The sequence below is a fragment of the Elephas maximus genome, chromosome 3 (assembly GCF_024166365.1).
Source record: "Elephas maximus indicus isolate mEleMax1 chromosome 3, mEleMax1 primary haplotype, whole genome shotgun sequence".
Classification (NCBI taxonomy): Eukaryota; Metazoa; Chordata; class Mammalia; order Proboscidea; family Elephantidae; genus Elephas; species Elephas maximus.
Genome location: NC_064821.1, coordinates 134,491,478 through 134,512,495, shown reverse-complemented (window position 1 = coordinate 134,512,495; position 21,018 = coordinate 134,491,478). Strand labels below are relative to the sequence as shown.

Below are 21,018 nucleotides of genomic sequence, written 5' to 3'. Positions count from 1 at the left end.
TCCGTCTAGTCAATTCCGACTCATAGCGACCCTATAGGACAGAGTAGAACTGCCCCATAGAGTTTCCAAGGAGCACCTGGTGGATTCAAACTGCCGACCCTTTGGTTAGCAGCCCTAGCACTTAACCACTATGGCACCAGGGTGTTCGCTTTAGGTGACTTATTTCATCAGTTCAACACCTCCTGAGGCAATTAAGCACTAATCCTTCTTTAAGGATGAGTAGACTGAGCCTCAGAGACGTTAGTGCTCAAGGGCTCACACTGGTGGCCAACACTTATTGTGAGTTAACTTTGTACTGTTGTCAGTGCTAATGTTAACAGTCACTTTATCTTCACAATACTCTGTGGTGTAGTTACCTTTATTGTCTACTCCCCTTTCCTCCTCCTTTCTTTTTAAACAGGTTAAAAAGAAATAAAGAAATAAAGAAGGGTAAAGTAATTTGTCCTGGTGAAATAATAAATTGCTGTGTGGGAATTCAAACCCAGACCACGAACTCCAGAATCCACACCCCTAACCACTATGTTAATTGCTTAGAAAATATAACACGTTCTGAAGGCAATTCCAAAAGAGGAATTCCAAAACCATTTAGAGCAAAGGCTTTGTCATTAGAATAAATATACAAAAAAAAACCAGTGCCGTCAAGTCGATTCCGACTCATAGCGACCCTATAGGACAGAGTAGAGCTGCCCCCATAGAGTTTCCAAGGAGCGCCTGGCGGATTAGAACCGCCCACCCTTTGGTTAGCAGCCATAGCACTTAACCGCTACTGCCACCAGGATTTCCAGAATAAATATGAAAACCAAAAAACCCAGTGCCGTCCAGTCGATTCCAACTCATAGCGACCCTATAAGGCAGAGTAGAACTGCCTCCATCGAGTTTCCAAGGAGTGCCTGGTGGATTCGAACTGCCGGCCCTTTGGCTGGCAGCTGTAGCACTTAACCACTAGCCACCAGGGTTTCCAAATAAAGATCCCAAAAAACCCAATGCCGTCGAGTCGACTCCTACTCATAGCTTCTTAAAATGACTACTGAAAGGGCCCAGACTATAACGGACCTAAAATGGCAGGCAAACGGTGAGCGGCCTGTGGCCACTAGGTGGCAACAGAGTACTAGGCACTGACTCTGAGTGAGCCTCTTAAAAACTTATTTCCAATCCCTTTATGAACTGATTTAACCAAATATGTCTTTCTTTAAGCAGAAAATAAGCACTTTATAAATATCTGTTAAATACATGAAAGTATGGGCCATGTTGGCACAGTGCCCAACCCATGGCTGGAATTCAATAAATTGTAACCATAATCATAATAAAGGAAGGGGAGGAAAAAAACAAAAACATGCCTTAGAGTCCCACTGGAATAAAGCTGGCCCAAATAAACCAGAAAGCATTACATCCAATGTTTCATATTTTACTGCTTTGAAAATGTCTATGAAAATGTAGTGATGCCATTTTTTTCCTTTTTTAGCATGAGCTCTTGGGTTACATCTACAAAATACATGGCTCCAAAGTGAAATTTCGCTCAAGCTGGGTATCAAGCATGGTATGTTTTTTGTTAGGCTTCCTATTATTATTTAAATGAACACTGAAAAATTTATAAGTGGAAATCCTTTTGATAAGGCAAATGTTTGGAAAATATTTCAATTGCTAGTTATTCTTGGAGATTTTCATCATGTGTCACTCTCAAGGTGAGATATTTGTGCACACCTTTATTTGAATTAATCTTGTACTCCTATAAGGCACCCTTCATTTATGTCAACAAAGATGAACGGGTCGAATGGAGATACATGTAAAAGTGAATTGCTCTATCTTATTCAGTTTTATCATGGTGCTATACAAATATTAATTTTTCTATTATATTCTGGCTGAGAACGGTAATTTCTTTCTTAGTACTTCACAATTTACTTGCTAGACTTCAGGTGTGTTCCATTCTATAGAGTTATTCTTTAAGCATAAACATTCATTAAGTGGGCTTCATTAAATTTTTTTTTTAAATAATGAGTTTCAAAAAATACATAAATGTGCTCAATAAACATTTGTGAAACTGAATTGACTGAGTTTTGTTAATTTTTTTGTGTGCGTAAGTAGTTTTAATGTGCTGGCTACACAGCTATTACTGTTATGGTTAGCTGCTGTCATGTCTGCCCATGACTCATGGCAACCTCATGTGTTACAAAGTAGAACTGCCCCATAGAGTTTTCTTGGCTGTAATCTTTACGGAAGCAGTTCACCAGGACATTCTTCTATGAAGCTGCTGGATAGGTTTGAACCACCAACTTTTAGGTTAGCAGCCACTTGCAAATTGTTTGTGCCACCAAGCCCCTATAGCTATTATAAAGTTCCATATTGGGGGTTTTGATTTTCTTTGTACTTTTTACAAAGAGGACTATCATAGCAAGCAATTCACCTCAGACGTAATCAGCCACTAACACTCAACCTACTAAACACCTTTTTAATAAAGCAAAGCAGTTACCTTCTGATCTGTAAAGGAGATGCTCTTCGCTCAGGCTTATCTTGGTTGGGCAGTGTTCTAAACTTGTTTCACCCTTAGACAGCCTTAACTTTCGGGAGAACATATAAGAAAGATTATTCCCATATATCCCTGTGTGATTTGTCCTTGCCTCTCCCTTCTGCCTCCAGATTGCCGTTTCCTGCCTCCTTCTCCCTTCCTCTTTCTCTTTCAGATTCCTAGTTGCTTTTCTCCATGGAAAATACCTAAACCACAGTTCCTACAACTTTCCCACTGAAGAGGTGCTCATCTGGGGGGCAGAACTGCAAAATCCCTAGTCTTCATGTGTTGTTTTCTTTGCAAAAATGTCTTATATTCCATCCTGTTAGTTTTAATATAAAAATAATGGTGCATTCCTCTCTTTCCTAATTCTTTCAGTTAAATGAAACTCCAGGGGCTGAGCAGGGACTATGCACCCATCTGGCCACCAATGGATCCCTTCAGGGATATGCGTGCACATGAGTATCAGAAGCGGCCACAATGGAAAACTGTTACATTTTACATTTTTTCTTTATCACCCCCCTCCTCCATTTTCTCCTCCAGAATGTTTACATGCTCTGCAATTATTCTGAGGGTGTTTTGTTTTTTTTAAACTAGATACAGCTCAAACACTTCTACTTCAGAAAATTTCTAATTCTCTCTTTCCAGTTTTTTCCCATCTAACTCAGGAACATTCTCTTCCCTTTGTGGTCATTCTTCCATTGAGAGCAAACACATAAGGATGTAACTCTACTGATAGTGATAAGGCAAAATAAAAGTCTTAAGTTTGGAATTAAAATTAGACATCTACAGAAAGAGAGCCATCAGCCTCAGAAATCTATTCAGACTTTCTATACCCATCATATCCACAGGCTTGTCTTTCTCAAATTAATACCGCTTTTCTTCAAGATCTGCTATTCAAGATAAGTACAAATCATTTCTCACTCAGCCACTGCTCAGTTTTGTTTGGTCATAGGCATTACAATAATACCATTTTCTACCATTGATATGCAAAATATGCAGAATTTTGGCTACAATAGAGGTAAAATTAGCTTTTCTGGGATAACCTGGGAGCCTGTCAATTTTCAAGAAACTGATATGCATTTGAATATTATATAAACCATTTGTAAGTTGTGACTTGCTTATACATGAAAATATCAAGGCTCAAGTTCAGAATGCTTGTGACTTCTGGCCTGATCCAAGCAGGCGTCATAAGAATTCTCATTCAAAGAATTCACTGGTTAAATGAGTACATGAACTGTAAAGTCCTGTGTTAATTTGAGCTGCTTTACTTTTAACGTGTGCATATTTGTGTATGTATACATATTATATGGTGTATACACCTTCTCCTCACGTATCAACTATCTCATTATCTGACATTTCGAATTTACAACAATAGTAAAAAATCTGCTATCTGACTATTTTGCACATTAATGACATATGTCTGGCAGTAACGAACACCAAGGTGTGAGGTGAGCGTAATGGTGGGTGTGATTGTTAAGGTTATGTGTCAGCTTAGCTGGGCCATGATTCTCAGTGGTTTGACGGTTGGGTAAGGATGCAATTTGGCTGTTATATAATGATATAGTCATTTTCCATTTTGTGAGGCAATGTGGTCATACTCCATTCACATAATGCCAATTTTGCATAACAACCTGGTCTTTGGGACCTAAATACATCATAAGTGAGGAGAGGGTGTATAAGCAAATTCCCAAAACCCAGTGCCGTTGAGCCTATTCTGACTCATAGCAACCCTATAGCACAGAGTAGAACTGTCCCATAGAGTTTTCAAGGAGCACCTGGCGGATTCGAACTGCCGACCCTTTGGTTAGCAGCCATAGCACTTAACCACTACGCCACCAGGGTTTCCATAAGTGAATTAGGATGGACTAAATCCCATGTTACTTACCTTAGTGAGAGGTTTCCAGGAGAGATCTAGATGCAAAAAAGTAGATGGTATATCATAAGGAATTTCAATACTTTCTTCTTTCTTTTTCTCTGTCTGCTGGGGGGTTAAAGTTTTCTGTGGTCTGATGTCCCAAAAACATATTGTGCTAAAAAAAAATCAAAGTTTTATTTTATTTTTTTTAGTGAGTACTAATAAGAAGTATAACCTTAGGACTGCCATTAGAAAATACAGCCACGTCATGGTAGCTTCACGGATACATCCAAACTCCCTGATGGACTGAATTGCTGGGCAGAGAGCTGTGGGGACCATGGTCTCGGGGAACATCTAGCTCAATTGGCATAACATAGTTTATAAAGAAAATGTTCTACATTCTACTTTGATGAGTAGTGTCTGGAGTCTTAAAAGCCTGTGATTGGCCATCTAGAATACTCCATTGGTCTTACCCCTTTGGGAACAAGGAAGAATGAGGAAAACTAAAGATAAAAGGAAAAAATTAGTCCAAAGGACTAATGGACCGCATCTACCATGGCCTCCACCAGACTGAGTCCAGTACAACTAGGTGGTGCCCGGCTACCACCACTGACTGCTCTGACAGGGATCACAGTAGAGGGTCCCTGACAGAGCTGGAGAAAAATGTAGAACAAAATTCTAACACAAAAAGAAAGACCAGACTTGAGGGCCTGACAGAAGACTGGAGAAACCCTGAGAGTTTGGCCTCCGGACACCTTTTTAGCTCAGTAATGAGGTCACTCCTGAGGCGCACCCTTCAGCCAAAGATCAAACAGGCCATGGAACAAAACAAGACAAAAAGGGCGCTCCAGCCCTCGGGCAGGGACTAGAAGGCAGGAGGGAACAGTAAAGCTGGTAATAGGGAACCCAGGGTTGAGAAGGGAGAGTGTTGACATGTGGGATTGTTAACCAATGTCATACAACAATGTGTTACTGTTTGATGAGAAACTAGTTTGTTCTGTAAACCTCATCTAAAGTACAATTAAAAAAATATATAGCCACAGTCACATTGCTAACTGTGGCTATATTTTAATGTCTCTGAAACTAAGATTATTATGAAATGGGACTGTTTTGCACTTTATATTTTAGAGGATTGTACAATGTATAGAGTTATTTAACAACTTCCCTAGTCTTGAGACTAATATTACTATCATATATGAGACTTGACTTTGGAGGCTGATGTCATCTCTTTTTAATATAACAGCTTTTTGAGATTTAATTCTTATACCATATAATTCATCCACTCAAAGTGTACAATTCAATGGTTTTTAGTATATTCACAGAGTTGTGCAGCCATCACCACAATCAATTTTAGAACATGCTCATCATCCCTAAAAGAAACCCCTTGTCCATTAGCAGTCACTCCCCATTTTCCTCTACTCTCCTCATCCCCAGCCCTGGGCAGCCACTACTCTGTATTCCATGTCTGTAGATTTGCTCGTTCTGGACATTGCATATAAATGAAATCATACAATCTGTGGTCTTCTGTGACTGGCCTCTTTGACTTAGCATATAATGTTTTTGAGGTTTATCCATGTTGTGGCATGTAGCAGTATTTCATTCCTTTGTATTGCCAAATAATATTCCATTGTAGGATATACCTCACGTTATAAATCCATCCATCAGTTGACGGACATTGAGCTGTGTCCACTTTTTGGCTTTTCATGAATAATGCTGCTATGAACATTTGTGTACAAGTTTCTGTGTGGATACATGTTTTCATTACTCTTGTGTGTATTCATAAGATTGGAATTCAGAAATTGACAGACTATATTCCTAACGTGGCTGTGCCATTTCCATTTCCATTAGCAGTATATGAGTGTTTCAACTGATCAGCATCCTTGCCAATGTTTGTCATTGTTTGTCTTTTAGTTATACTCACCCCAGTGGGTGTGAAGTGGAATCTCAGTGTTGTTTTAGTTTGCGTTTGCTTGAGGTTTTGGTTCCATATATAGGAAATCATTGCCTAACCCAAGGTCATGAAGATCTACACCCATTTTTTTTTTCTGGGAGTTTTATAGTTTTAGCTCTTTCTTCTTTTTTTTTTTAATTTTGTTGTTGTTGAGAATATTCACAGCAAAACATACACCAATTCAACAGTTTCTGCATGTACAATCCAGTGACATTGATTATATTCTTTGAGTTGTGCAACCATTCTCATCCTGCTTTTCTGAGTTGTTCCTCCTTCGTTAAAATAAACTTAACTACCCCCTAAGGTTCCTATCTAATCCTTTGAGTTGCTGTTGTCAATTTGATCCCATCTAGATAGTTCTTAAAAGAGCATAATGCTCAAGACAGACATTTTTTATTAGTTAACCTAGACTACTCTTTGGTTTTAAGAAGACTGCAGGGGATATTTTTTGGTTTAAGGTTTAATGATTATCTCAGGGCAATAGTTTCAGGGGTTCATCCAACCTTCATGGCTCCAAGAAGTCTGAAGTCCATAGAATTTGAAATTCTGTTCTGCATTTTCCCCATTTTAATCAGGGTTCTTCTATAGAATCTTTGATTCCATAGAATCTTTTGTATCAGGAATGCTGGTGGTGCAATGGTTAAGTGCTCAGCTCCGAAAGGTCAGCAATTCGCACCCACCAGCCGCTGTGTGGGAGAAAGATGTGGCAGTGTGCTTCTGTAAAGATTTGTAGCCTTGGAAACCCTGTGGGGACGGTTCTACTCTGTCCTATAGGGTTGCTATGAATTAGAATTGTCTGGGTGGCAGTTTTTTTTTTTTTTTTACTTTAATATAAAGGCTTTGTGTTAATTATGTGAAAACATGGTGGCGTTGTGGTTAAGTGCTATGGCTGCTAACCAAAAGGTCGGCAGTTCAAATCTACTAGGCGCTCCTTGGAAACTCTATGGGGCAGTTCTACTTCGTCCTATAGGGTAGCTATGAGTCGGAATCGACTTGACGGCAGTGAGTTTGGTTTGGTTTATAAGATGATGATGATGCCCAAGAGTATACCATATTATCTCTATAATTTCTATCACTGAGGTTATGAGTAGCCTAATTAGTGAATTTAAAGTGTTATTAAAGAATTTAGATGTGTAAGTTAAAGTATTTGGATAAATAGGTAGTAACTCAAGTAAAACTAGCAAAACCTTTATTTATATGGTTTATTTAATTACTATTAATCATTTATTCATTGTAATAATGAATAAATGTTTGATGTTAATAAAAATATTCATAATCTTTACCCTGTCAAAACATAAATCCTCAAGAGACCACTGGAAAAAAAAAACCCAGTGCTGTCTGCAAATGACATATTACGGTTTGCTTTTAGTTGGTTTTAAACAGTTTTTTCAAAATGATATAGCCGTATGGAATCATATTTATAACATTAATTTCCTTTATTCATGAAATGGTTAAGCTAAATACAGATGACTTCATTTGAACTTTCTACATGAATCAATCACAAATTCTTAATTAAGAGAACCTAATTTTATCTTATTTTATATTAGAGGATCCTTAGCATGGCTGAAGTCTAAAGGTTAGGGCTGATGAGTTTTTTCGATAACTAAAGCTTTAGTTTTTCTAAATATGTAATTTTTTTTTACTTTAGAAACTTTTGAAGGAAGTATTTTCAGTATATTCTATGTTTAGTAAACCTAGAAACATAGTTCTAGTAAAAATAGAAACATAGTAAAACAGTTCCACGTTTATATAAACATAATATTTCAACCAACCAACTTTCTGCCTTCTTTGTTCTTTCTTTCCTATCTTTCTTCTTTCTTTTCAATCTCAAGGGACATCACTATAAACAAAAACCAAGGACCTGTGTCTTCAATAAGAACATGCACTATTCTAGGTCTGTTAAAAAAAAAAAATTTTTTTTTAAGGTGCTTCTAAATGTTCTTCAAGGCTACTGAGGGACATAGAGATTTACATGCTGTTTCTTACAACCAACATTATAGCATTTGCCCATGAAATTGTAACATAATTTTAATTGTTTCATAATATTCCATATAATCCTATAGGTGACATCTGTTGTTTTTGCTTGAGCAACAGTTCCCATGTTTTTCTTTGGCAAAAGCATTCTAATTATTAGAGAACTGCCCTTTCCCTATTACATACAATCCTGTTGCTATTCTTTCCCTGGCCAAAGGAGTGCTCTCATGATGCAACAGATCCCATCAGATTCTGTCCTTTCACTCTGATCCTGAGTAAAGTGACACATAGATACAAAATGGCTGGAGCCGATTCGTTCAAATGGAAGGGGCTGGCCATTTGTTCCTAGTATTCAAATCCTGGGGCTCGTTCTGAGGAGCCGACAGCTCTTTCTTTGACTCACCACAGTCATTACTTACTAGCTGCAGTATAGGATATTAGCTACAGGTAGATAATGTATTTACTTCAGAGCCTCATTTCTTCCGTCTGTTAGTACTTTCCTGGGTTATTATGAATATAAAGTAATTAACCTATTAAAGCGATAGAATATTGAGCATAAACTTCCAATAAATTTATTTATCTTAAGTTAGCCATAATCAATTTCTGTTGCTTGCAATCACAGAACCTTACCCAATATATGTCCCACAGGACTAATCATGCCTCCTGCGCCCCTTGTCCATGCCCCTGCTAATGTTACTTACGCCTTTGCTTGCCACACTCCCTGGTTGCTTCTGCTGCTATCAGTACTATGGCTGAAGGTGTCATTATTTCTATTACGGTCAAAGCTATTTGGGGTGGTAAAGTTTTGCCAGTATTTAGATGCTGGATAAATTCTATTACTATTCATATTTTTTTACTTCATTATGAATTTTTAGTTCTATAAATTAGGAGAATTAATTTTTATTTAAGTGAACATTTCTTTAATATAGCTCTGTCACGGACTGAATTGTGTCCCCAAAAATATGTGTCAACTTGGTTAGGCCATGATTCTCAGTATTGTGTGGTTGTCCTCCCTTTTGTGATTGTAATTTTGTGTTAAAGAGGATTAGGGTGGGATTGTAACACCCTTACTCGGGTCACATCCCTGATCTAATGTAAAGGGAGTTTCCCTGGAATGTGGCCTGCACTACCTTTTATCTCTCAAGAGATAAAAAGGAAAGGGAAGTGAGCAGAGGGGGGGACATCATACCATCAAGAAAGCAGTGCCCAGAGCAGTGTGTGTCCTTTGGACCCAGGGTTCCTGTGTGGAGAAGCTCCTAGTCCAGGGTAAGATTGATGACAAGGACCTTCTCCAGAGCTGACAGAGAAAACCTTTCCCTGGAGCTGATGCCCTGTATTTGGACTTCTAGCCTACTAAAAAAAACAAACCAAACGCACTGCCATCAAGTCGGTTCTGACTCATAGTGAACCTATAGGACAGAGTAGAACTACAGCATAGAGTTTCCAAGGAGCACCTGGTGGATTCGAACTGCCCACCTCTTAGTTAGCAGCCATAGAACTTAACCACTACACCACCAGGGTTTGAAAAAATAACTTTCTCTTTGTTAAAGCCATCCACTTGTGGTATACTCTGTTATAGCAGCACTAGGTGACTAAGACAAGCTCTAAGTTGTTTTTAAAAACACTTTTTGTATATATATATATATATATATATACACAATAAAAATGTAAAAGGGCTTTCTCAATTAAATTTTATAAATATTTGTAACTACAAGGTCAAATTGAATGTGAACAACACATATTGTAAATTTACAAATATGAGAATGTGAAGAAGTACAATATCAATGGATAATGCTATACAACATTATCTACCATAAAACCTAGTTAATTCTTTTTAGCATATATTTATTTATTCTTAAACACAGGATTTTTATTTATATTTGGTTGTTATTTATTTTTACTCTTCTACTTTAGATGAAGGCTTACAAAACAAACTAACTTCTCATTAAAAAATTAGTACACATATTGTTTTGTGACATTTGTTACCAACCCCACAACACGTCAACAATCTCACTTCTCGACCTTGGGTTCCCAATCACCAGCTTTCCTGTCCCCTCCTGCCTTCTCGTCTTTGCCCCTGGGCTGGTGTGCCCCTTTACTCTCATTTTATTTTATGGGCCAGTCTAATCTTTGGCTGAAAGGTGAACTTCAGGAGTGACTTCATTACTGAACTATAAGGGTGTTCGGGGGCCATGCTCTCGGGGTTTCTCCAGTCTCTGTCAGGCCAGTAAGTCTGGTCTTTTTTTGTGAGATAGAATTTTGTTCTACATTTTTCTCAGCTCTGTCTGGAATTTTTATTGTGATCCCTGTCAGAGCAATTGGTGGTGGTAGCTGGGTACCATCTAGTTGTGCTGGATTCAGTCTGGTGGAGGCTGTGGTAGTTGTGGTCCATTAGTCCTTTGGATGGATCTTTCCCTTGTGTCTTTGGTTTTCTTCATTCTTCCTTGCTCCTGAAGGGTTGAGACCCGTGCAGTATCTCAGACGGCCATTCCCAGCCTTTTAAGACCCCAGACGCTACTCACCAAAGTGGAATGTAGAACATTTTCTTTATAAACTATGTTATGTCAATTGAGCTAGATGTTCCCAGAGACCATGATCCCCAGCCCTCAGCCCAGCAATTCGGTCCCTTAGGGAGTTTGGATGTGTCTATGGAGCTACCATGACCTTGCCTTAGACAAGTCGTGCTGGCTTCCCCAGTATTGTGTACCGTCTTACCCTTCACCAAAATTACCACTTATCTATCATCTATTCAGTGTTTTTTAATCTCTACCCCTCCCCTCCCTCAAAACCATCAAAGACTGTTTCTTTTTGTATGTAAACCTTTTCATGAGTTTTCATAGTAGTGGTCTCAGACAACACTTGTCCTTTTTTCATTGACTTATTTAACTTAGCATAATGCCCTCCGCATTCCTCCACATTGTGAGATGCTTCGCAGATTCATCATTGTTCTTTATCACTGTGTGTATGTGCCATAGTTTGTCTATCCTTTCATCTGTTGATGGGCACCTAGGATTTTTCTATCTTTTTGCCATTGTGAACAATGCTGCAATGAACATGGGTGTGCATATGTCTATTCATGTGATTGCTCTTATTTCTCTAGGATATATTCCTAGCAGTGGGATTGCTGGATCATACGGTATTTCTATTTCTAACTTTTGAAGGAAGCGCCATATCGTTTTCCAAAATGGTTGTATCATTTCGCATTGCCACCAGCAGTGCGTAAGAGTTCCCATCTCCCAGCAGCCTCTCCAACATTTGTTATTTCTTCTTTTTTTGATTCCTGCCAGTAGTGCTGGGGTGAGATGGTATCTTATTGTAGTTTTGATTTGCATTTCTCTAATGGCTAGTGATCTGGAGCATTTCCTCATGTGTCTGTTAGCAGTTTGAATGTCTTCTTTGGTGAGGTGTCTGTTTATTTCCTTTGTACATTTTTTAACTGGGTTGTCTTTTTGTTGTAGAGGTGTTGGTTTTTCCTGTAGATTTTGGAGATTAGACCTTTGTCATATTTGTCATAGCCAAAACTTTTTTCTCAGTCCGCAGGTGCTCTTTTTACTCTTTTGGTGAAGTCCTCTGAAGAAAATAAGTGTTTAATTTTTAGAAAATCCTAGTTTATCTGGCTTACCTTCTAGAATTTGAGCATTGCTAGTTATGGTTTGTATCCTGTTAATGCCATGTATTAGAGCCTCTAGTGTTGATCCTATTTTTTCTTCTATGATCTTTATAGCTTTTGGTTTTATATTTAGGTCTTTGATCCATTTTGAATTAGTTTTTGTATATAGTATGAGGTATGGGTCTTGTTTCATTTTTTTGCAGATGGACATTAAGTTTTGCCAGCACCATTTGTTAAAAAGACTGTCTTTTCCCCATTTGGTGGACTCTGCACCCTTGTTGATGATCAGGCGACTGTAGGTGGACGGATTTACCTCTGGGTTCTCAATTCTGTTCCATTAGTCAATGCATCTACCTTGCACCAGTATCAGGCTGTTTTAGCTATCGCAGCTATATAGTAGGTTCTGAGGTCAGGTAGTGCGAGTCCTCCTACTCCATTATTTTTCAATAATGCTTTACTTATCAGGGGCTTCTTCCCTTTCCATACAAAGTTAATGATTAGTTTTTCCATCTCTTTAAAGAATGCCATTGGTATTTGGATCAGAATTGCATTGTATTTGTAGATTGCTCTGGGTGGAATTGACATTTTTACAGGGTTGTCTACCTACCCATGAGTGTGGCATGCTTTTCCATTATGTAGATCTCTTTTAGTTTCTTGCAGTAGTGTTTTATAGTTTTCTTTGTATAGGTCTTGTACATCCCTGGTTAGATTTATTCCTAAGTATTTTATTTTTTTAGGGGCTATTCTGGGTTATAAACAGTATTGTTTTCCTGATTTCCTTTTCATTGTTCTCTTTATTGGTATATAGGAACCCAACTGATGTTTATCTTGTATCCTGCTATTCTGCTGAATCTATTGGTTCCAGTATTTTTCTCCTTGAGTCTTTTGTGTTTTCTATGTATAGTATCTTATCATCCGCAAATAGAGACAGTTTAACTTCTTTATTGCCAATTTGGATGCCCTTTATTTCTGCTTCTTGCCTTATTGCTCTAGCTAGGACTTCCAACACAATGTTAAACAGGAGTGGCGATAAAGGGTCTCCTTGTCTTGTTCCTGTTCTCAAGGGGAATGTTTTGAGCCTCTTTCCACTTAGGATGAAGTTGGTTGTTGGTTTTGTATAGATGCCCTTTATTATGTTGAGGAATTTCCCCTCTATACATATTTTATTAAGAGTTTTTAAAATCAGGAATGGGTGTTGGACTTCTCTTTTTATAATATATTTATACTTACAAAAAGACTTTTCTAAACTAGCAACAATCTATAACATTGTGTCCTTTAATTATATTAAGTTTATTTGCTATAATAAAGATTACTTAAGGAACAGGAGACAATGATCTTAGCAGTATCTAAAAAAAAAAGAATATATTGTAGGAATACATATTATAAAACATTCACAATAAAACATACCAATCTGCTGAACATGTCACAAGTTGGCAGCATATTTCACTTCGATTCTCAAAGACAGAACCCATCCTGTTAATCTATTTTAAAAAAGTAAATCATAATAAATAAATGTGTATCTAAAACAGCAATCATTTTCTCACAGCTTTACGTGCTTTTTATCTTTTAAATTTTTCCTCTTTGCCTCAATATTTATAAAAAGAACATAACATTATCTCAGAAATTTGCACAAGATTATAAAATCAAATAGAATTCTTCCATATATTCTTTTTAAGTCTTTGTTCATAGTAACATTTTTACATAGTTTTAATTAGAATGTATATAATTTTTTATTCTGAGATTTTTCACTTAACATAATTTGAACACTGACTCATTTAAATAGTTTTATAATATTTCATATAGTAGATATTGTACCATAATTTAATTATCCATTACTATTAGACATATAGGTTCTTTCAGCTTTTCACTATTAATTGTGGAGCCAAACATAGGAACTTACAAGAGACTGCTAAGCAGGAAAGGTCAACAGAAAAGAGGCTTAGTGTTAAATAAGCTACCAGTGGTATGCGGTTGCCAGTGCCTGCTGCGTTTTTTGAGAAATTAGCAGCAGACATCCATAAGCACACATGGGATTTGCAGGAGGGTTTATGACTCCTTCGGGGTACCAAAAAATTAAAAATCCAAACTTGCTGCCGTCAAGTCTATTCTGACTCATGGCAACCCTCTGTGTGCAGAGTAGAACTGTGCTTCATAGGATTTTCAAGGCTAGGCCCGTCTTCCAAGGCATCTCTGGGTAGGTTTGAACCACCAACATTTCGGCCACTAGTCAAGTAATTAACTATTTGCACCACCCAGGGTACTAAAAGGTCCAAAATTCCAACCAACTAGCTTTCAAATGACGTGAAAGTTTTTGTGGTAACCTGACTATAACAGCATCACTTTGGAATCAACAGGAAACATGCCTCTCTCCACTTTTCCACCCTCCTGATAGGGCTGATGAGTACAGTAGTAAATAAACAAAGGTGGGACTTCCGGCAGCAAAGAAAGGAGTCAAAGTAGGACTGGGAGGAAAGATGAGAACAGGGGCCCTGGTGAGGCCTGTCAGGCATCACAGGAGATAAGTAGCCACAAAACATGGCTGACACCACTGCAGCCTGAACTGTTTCAGACCACGGTAAGGGCTAGCAACTTCCACTCCTATCTGATAAACAACCTCAGAACTCGTGCTGCCTCTCTCCCTATTGAGGCTTTCCTGCTGTGCAAAGTGGGAGACCCCAGGAGGTGCTTGTTCTCGGGTTCCAGGTTGGGTTGAGACATCCATCTACGGAAAACATGCAGGGCTGGGGATTCTCCAGTGCTGTGGAGACTGGGGGAGGGGGGAATGGCATGTATGTTTTAATGATTTCTAAAAAAAAATATTTCTACCAAATAGAAAGCTTAGTAAAAAGAAGGTTTTAAAATCAAATATAATTCTACCTTGTATTCTTTGCCAATTTTCTGTCACGGATACACTTTGACATGATTTTTTAAAAGATGTGCATGTAATTTCTGTATCTTGAGATACACATTGGATTATTTCTGAGTATGAATGCAAGAAATTGAAATTACTGATCAAAAAGTTTGAAAATTTGAATGATTCAAGAACCACATTGACTAAGTGCATTCCAAAAGTTTTAAACCAGTTTCACATTGCAATCACCAGTTTCATCGCCTCATCTTTTCTAACACAGGGTATTATTTAAAAATCAAATCGGCCAAAAACAGTACATTATTATTGCTTTATTATTAATTTTTTTGCTATTAGGAAGGCTGAATTGATTTACTAATTGTTTTCATATTGATTTACTAATTGTTTTTATTTAGTATGTGTCTTTTGCTTGTTTGTTGGGAATTTTTATATTTATCATATTCAGTACAAATATTATCCTCTATTTTGTTATTGCCCTTTACCTTTTAATTTAGATTTTACGTATGTGTGTTTTCCATTTGTCAACCTCTTCTTTTGTGATGTCTTTCAACATAAGAGTAGAAAACTAGCCCTATTCCAGAAATCTGATATTCTCTTCTTATTTGCTACATTTTTTCTATAACTCATTTTTCAATTTAAATTTATAATTCACATAAAATTAATTTTTTTGTATGGTGTGAGTTATGGGTTGAAACAGAGTTCCTTTTCTTGTATTTTGATACTTCCATTATTATATGTTAAATCTTATAGATAACAGAAACTATTTATGGACTATTTCTTTTGATGCATTACTACCTTAAAAATTGTTGTTGCATCATATAATACATTTGAATATTTGGAAGTGCTAATCACCTCTCAGAGCTCTAATTTTTTAGAATATTCTTTGATATTCTCACTTGTTAATTCTTCAAAGTACATAGTGCAGACCCTTGGTATCCTTGAAGGAAACATTTAGGGAGCTTTACAAGTTCCCACATTCACAAATACCACATTCTGTGAGGTCACTGTCAAGTACAGAAACACAGGCCAAACTGAAACACAGACACTGGGCAGTCAGCTAGGCTCACTCACTTACCAGCCTCTCAGCACACTCAACTCAAGACTGTGCCTCGTGAAAATCACACGTTTTTTGTATCACTGATCTTCAGGATTGCCTGCCCCCAAACTGCTGAAATCATAAATTTTAAATCCACAAATGCTAAGCGTGTAATATATTTGTATTTTATTTTTACATATAAAACTCTTATCTTCTTCATTATTGTATTGCAACAATTTTGACCCCACCAATTCTTTTTTAGTGGTTATGAGCAATCCAAGCTGAAAGACTGTCTTTATTCTCATCCCCAAGTCAGATGTTCATCTGGCATGTAAATGAATTTCTAACTTGAAACATTCTCTTTGTATAAAATCTTCTGGAAATTTACAATCCAGGAGGAGAAAGTGTTGAGCCATCAATACTCACCTCAAATGTGTCAGACAGCCAATGTATATCTGTAATTACTTTCTTATGTCCATTTTCTATTGAAGAGACAGCACAGTGTCTGATATACATTGCTTCTTTATTACTCTCTGGTTCAAGGAGAAACATGGGCTGGAAGAACGTTAAAAGAAAGGTGCTAATTTGAGAGAGCTCATAAATAAACTGATACTTTATTCATTATACCTGTCGTTATGAATTGAACTGTGTCCCCCCACAAAAAAAAAAAAAAAAAAAGATATGTTAAAGTCATAACCCCTACTACTTGTGAAGTGACCTTATTTGGAAATAGGAACTCTTCAGATGTAATCAAGTAGGTCATACGGGACTAGGATTGGCCCTAATTCACAATGACTTTATAAGAAGGAGAGAAGAGACATAGACACATAGACACATAGAGAAGAGGGCCATGTGAAGACAGAGGCAGAGATTGAAGAGATGCAGCTTCATGCTAAGGAATGCCAGGGATTGCTGGAAAACCACCAGAAGCTACCCAGAGCCAAGGAAGAGTCCTCTCCCAGAACCTTCAGAAAGGGCATGGCCCGGCAGACACCTTGATTTTGGACTTTTGGCCTCCAGGACTGTGAGAGAATAAATTTCTGTTGTTTTAAGCCACCCAGTTTATGGTAATCTGTGCTGGCAGCCCTAGGAAATTAATACACATATTAAAACTAATAACTGGGGGAAATACTAGTTCAAGGAAAAACATAAATTAGTGTTCCTATGTACTATATATTAAGGTAGCAGGATTATCTATTTTCCCCTTTAGTTTAATCTAAGATTTTATCTCTAAATTTCAGCAGTATTATTGATCCATGCCCTAAAGAATCAATGAGACATCTCATTTCTGAAAATAGTATTTCTTTGTGTGTACACTGAGGGCTGCATGCCTACTGTTCCTCGGTAGGAGACCTGTTGATGTTAAGCTCGCGGGGGTGAATGTGCAATACGATGGGTAAGAACTTAGTTGGGAGTTGAAGAATATTTTTCTAACCCTCCTAACAGAAACTTTAACTTCACAAAAATTATAGTATTTTATTATCAGAAAGGATTGTGACCCTTTGATTTTATACACACACAAAAAACGATTTCTGCTGAGGTCAGGTGACGTGTTCAAACTCACAGGGCTATGATGTGGAGCCTGGATACCTAGCCCTTTTGATCAATGCTCTTTCAACTGCATCAGTTTAGGCAAGTCACTTGGTCTCTTCATTTTATTAAAAAATAAACAATAAATAAATGACTTGCTGAGATAGATGATACAATTTGTTTTGCTGTATTTTTAATCAAGGCCTTCATAAAAGTGACACAGAATGTGTCCCCCAGCAGATGTGAAAGCTCGGGAAATAACCCCCCTTCTCCCGTTAGGTCTTTGTTAAGCTTGGTAACTACGTTTTGCACTTTTTGATAAATTCTTGAATGGAAAAAGCTTGCAAGTAAAATGTTATAAAAAGCTAACCTTGAGTGTGGCTTTTTTACTTCTACTACCACCCGTCTTAATGTTTTCTATGCGATCTGCGTGTGCTGTGATATCCCACATGACGATCTAAAACAGAAATAAATGTGACTACAACATATTTTCAGGAAATAGCTAATTGAATATTTAAAGATCTTTTTTTAAAACTATTCTTATGCAGCCTGATATATCACTCACCTAGAAGGAGAATATATTTAGCCTACATCTTAAGTCAGCTACCCCAATGTAACTTTTAAAGCTAGACTCGATGGCACTGGGTTTTTTTAGAAAAAAAAAAAATGTTTTCTTTACTATTAAAGTATTTTCAGCACTTTGATTTTTTGTGCTCATGTTGGTAGGCACTAAATTTGTTTAAAGTTCAAGAAAAATATCATGTAATTTCTGAATGAGGTCTCTACTTTGAGAAGGTTCTTCTGTCTCTGGGACTTTGCCATGATTGTGGGGACAACCCTTTAGACCCAGTGGGAAACAGCCTCTTCTCCAGAATGAAGTTCAAATGCGCAATTCAAAAATCAGCCATTGAAAATCCTGTGAAACACCATTCTACTCTGAAACACATGGGGTATCCAAGAATCAGAATGGACTTGATGGCAACTGGTATATCTATGTTTATGTTTATGCCTCCCTCTGTTTAGTCCAAGATTTTATCTCTAAACTTGAGAAGTATTATATACACATATTTAAAAAAAAAAACATTGCTGTCGAGTCAATTCTGACTTATAGGGGCCCCATAGGACAGAGTAGAACTGCCCCGTACAGTTTCCAAGGAGCAGCTGGTGGATTTGAACTGCCAACCTTTTGGTTAGCAGCTGAGCTCTTAACCACTGTGCCACAATGATACAATTATGTTTTATGTTTTCCAGTGAATTTCTATTTAAGTTCTGAATCATCCCCTAACTTCTGCCCCCAGGAAAATTTTAGAAGAGGGCTCTTGACCCTCTTGCCCAAGAGATATTAATACTGTGGCTTTTGTTCTTTCCATGTAATCTTATACAAATGTGTGGTTCTATCCCAGCAGCACAAATAAATTTGTCAAATCTCCAGCACCAATATCTTGTCTAACACAATTTATACCCTAGATCCTGGCATGGTGGCTGGCAAACAATGGCTGTGCTCTTTCCTTCTGCTGAACTGAATCCTTAAGTTCAAAAAACTACCAATCAAAATTTATTATAGAATGTTATCTGAATTGATAAATAGCTGGAAAAAAAAAATCTACAAGTACCTGTCCATTTATACAGCCTCCAACAATGATATTAGGGTCAGTGGGACAGAACTTGAAGCAGAAGATGTCATCTGGGCTCTCCAGCATTAACTAAAGCAAATCCCACAAATTCGAGAAGGAGTGAGAAAACCTTACACAAGTCAGGCTATCTCCTACTAATATCATAACTAGAAGATAACATTAAGACACTCAAAAGTCTGATTTTACATGCTATTTCTAAGAAATGTACGTATAGAGTTTATTTCTAAACTTCTACCTCTAGATTAGAGGCTGCTTCAGTTGAATTTTATTGTGGCTATTGACCATGTGTATTTTTTATGAAAGTACATATTCTAGGTCCCTCCCTTCTCTGCCTTCCATGCAAGGCAAAGGGTACGTCCCTATTAGGGGTTGCTATGATTTTTATAAACAAAAAAAAAAAATATGAGATTAGTGTTTCTAAAAGGTATAGAATGTAAGCTCTGTGATATTTATCTGTTTTGTTCTTGTCTGTATCCCTAGCCTGGCAAAGAGTGGGCACTCAAAAACAAAATATGTCAAATGAGAGAAGATAGAGTCACTGCCGGTGGTAATATTTCAAATTTTAAAAATAATACATAATGTAGAAACTCAAGTGCCTGAAAGTAGGAAGAGGACTCTGGAGAGAATGCCCAAGTGTTAAGAAACAGGTATATAAACAATAGTTAGCACCTATGCTGCTGTGTGTATCACAGAGAAAACACCTGCATAGTTACTGGTCCTCCTTTAACAAAATGTCAAAAAGACCCCAGTAGTCCACTGGTTTTCTACTGCTGACCTAATTGTTTCAAACTGGAATTGAGGTAAATTATCTTGGTTTATAAGGTACTCTGCAGATTTTAGGGAAACCTTTACTTTTGAAAATAGAACCTTTTAATAAAGTCCTATAGTTTTGATGGGAAACCCTGGTGGCATAGTGGTTAAGTGATAAGGCTGCTAACCAAGAGGTTGGCAGTTCGAATCCACCAGGTGCTCCTTAGAACAAAGACAAGATAAATCATTTGCGTTATGTATTCAAATAATTATTTGCTTGTCTCTTGAAAGCTACTCTTCTAAAGAGGGAAAAGGAAGGTCTCCCTTTCCCTCTCCTAACTGTCTGGAAATTAGTCACATGTCCATGGTGTGGAGTAGAGAGTAGTTCTACAGGGTAGAAGGTTAGAAAATCCTAGGGAGAGAATGGTACCTTTTTTCTGGCAAGAAGGCCAACAAGAAAGAGCTAGAGGATCTATTATTTCTATCTCTGGATCTATAATATTTAAAGTATCTAGAATCTATTACATTAAAATTGCCTTGGTGGTGGTGTTGTTAGGCACCATCGAGCCAATTCTGATTCATAGTGATCCTATGTGCAACAGAACGAAACACTTCCCAGTCCTGCACCATCCTCACAATCACTGGTATCCTTGAGCCCATTGTGGCCGCCACTGTGTCAGTTCATCTTGTTGAGGGTCTTCCTCTTTTTTATTGACCCTCTACTTTACCAAGCATGATGTTCTCTAGGGACTGATCCCTCCTGATAACATGTCCAAAATATGTGAGATGTAGTCTTACCATCCTTGCTTCTAAGGAGCTTTTTGGCTGTACTTCCAAGACAGATTTATTCATTCCTTTGCCAGTCCATGGTATATTCAATATTCTTCGCCAACACCACAATCCAAAGGCATCAATTCATCTTTGGTCTTCCTTACTCATCATCTAGCTTTTGCACGCATATGAGGCGATTGAAAATACCATGGCTTGGATCAGGCACACCTTAGTCTTCAAGGTGACATCTTTGCTTTTTAACACTTTAAAGAGGTCTTTTGCAGCAGATTTGCCCAATGAAATGCTTTTTTGGATTTCTTGATTGCTGCTTCCATGGGTGTTGACTGTGGATACAAGTAAAATGAAATCCTCAACAACTTTAATCTTTTCTCCGTTTATCATGATGTAGCTTATTGGTCTAGTTGTGAGGATTTTGATTTTATGTTGAGGTGTAATCCATACTGAAGGCTATGGTCTTTGATCTTCATCAGTAAATGCTTCAACTTGTCTTCACTTTCAGCCAGGAAGCTTG

The 21,018-nt window shown here is 37.5% G+C and overlaps 1 protein-coding gene across 4 annotated transcripts in view; it reads right to left on the bottom strand.

The window, feature by feature from the left end:
- The window catches only part of DNAI3 (dynein axonemal intermediate chain 3), a 100,425-nt gene that overhangs the window by 42,299 nt on the left and 37,108 nt on the right, over nucleotides 1-21,018 (bottom strand). For 2 of the 4 annotated variants that reach the window (XM_049879652.1, XM_049879655.1), the window contains exons 11-16: nucleotides 18,945-19,034; nucleotides 17,702-17,788; nucleotides 16,228-16,356; nucleotides 13,304-13,377; nucleotides 4,392-4,536; nucleotides 2,468-2,555 (exon numbers count right to left, since the gene is read on the bottom strand). In XM_049879652.1, coding sequence (XP_049735609.1) covers nucleotides 2,468-2,555; nucleotides 4,392-4,536; nucleotides 13,304-13,377; nucleotides 16,228-16,356; nucleotides 17,702-17,788; nucleotides 18,945-19,034 — 613 coding nt within the window. The remainder of the gene's footprint in view (nucleotides 1-2,467; nucleotides 2,556-4,391; nucleotides 4,537-13,303; nucleotides 13,378-16,227; nucleotides 16,357-17,701; nucleotides 17,789-18,944; nucleotides 19,035-21,018) is intronic. The other 2 variants (XM_049879653.1, XM_049879654.1) reach the window with 2 other exon arrangements.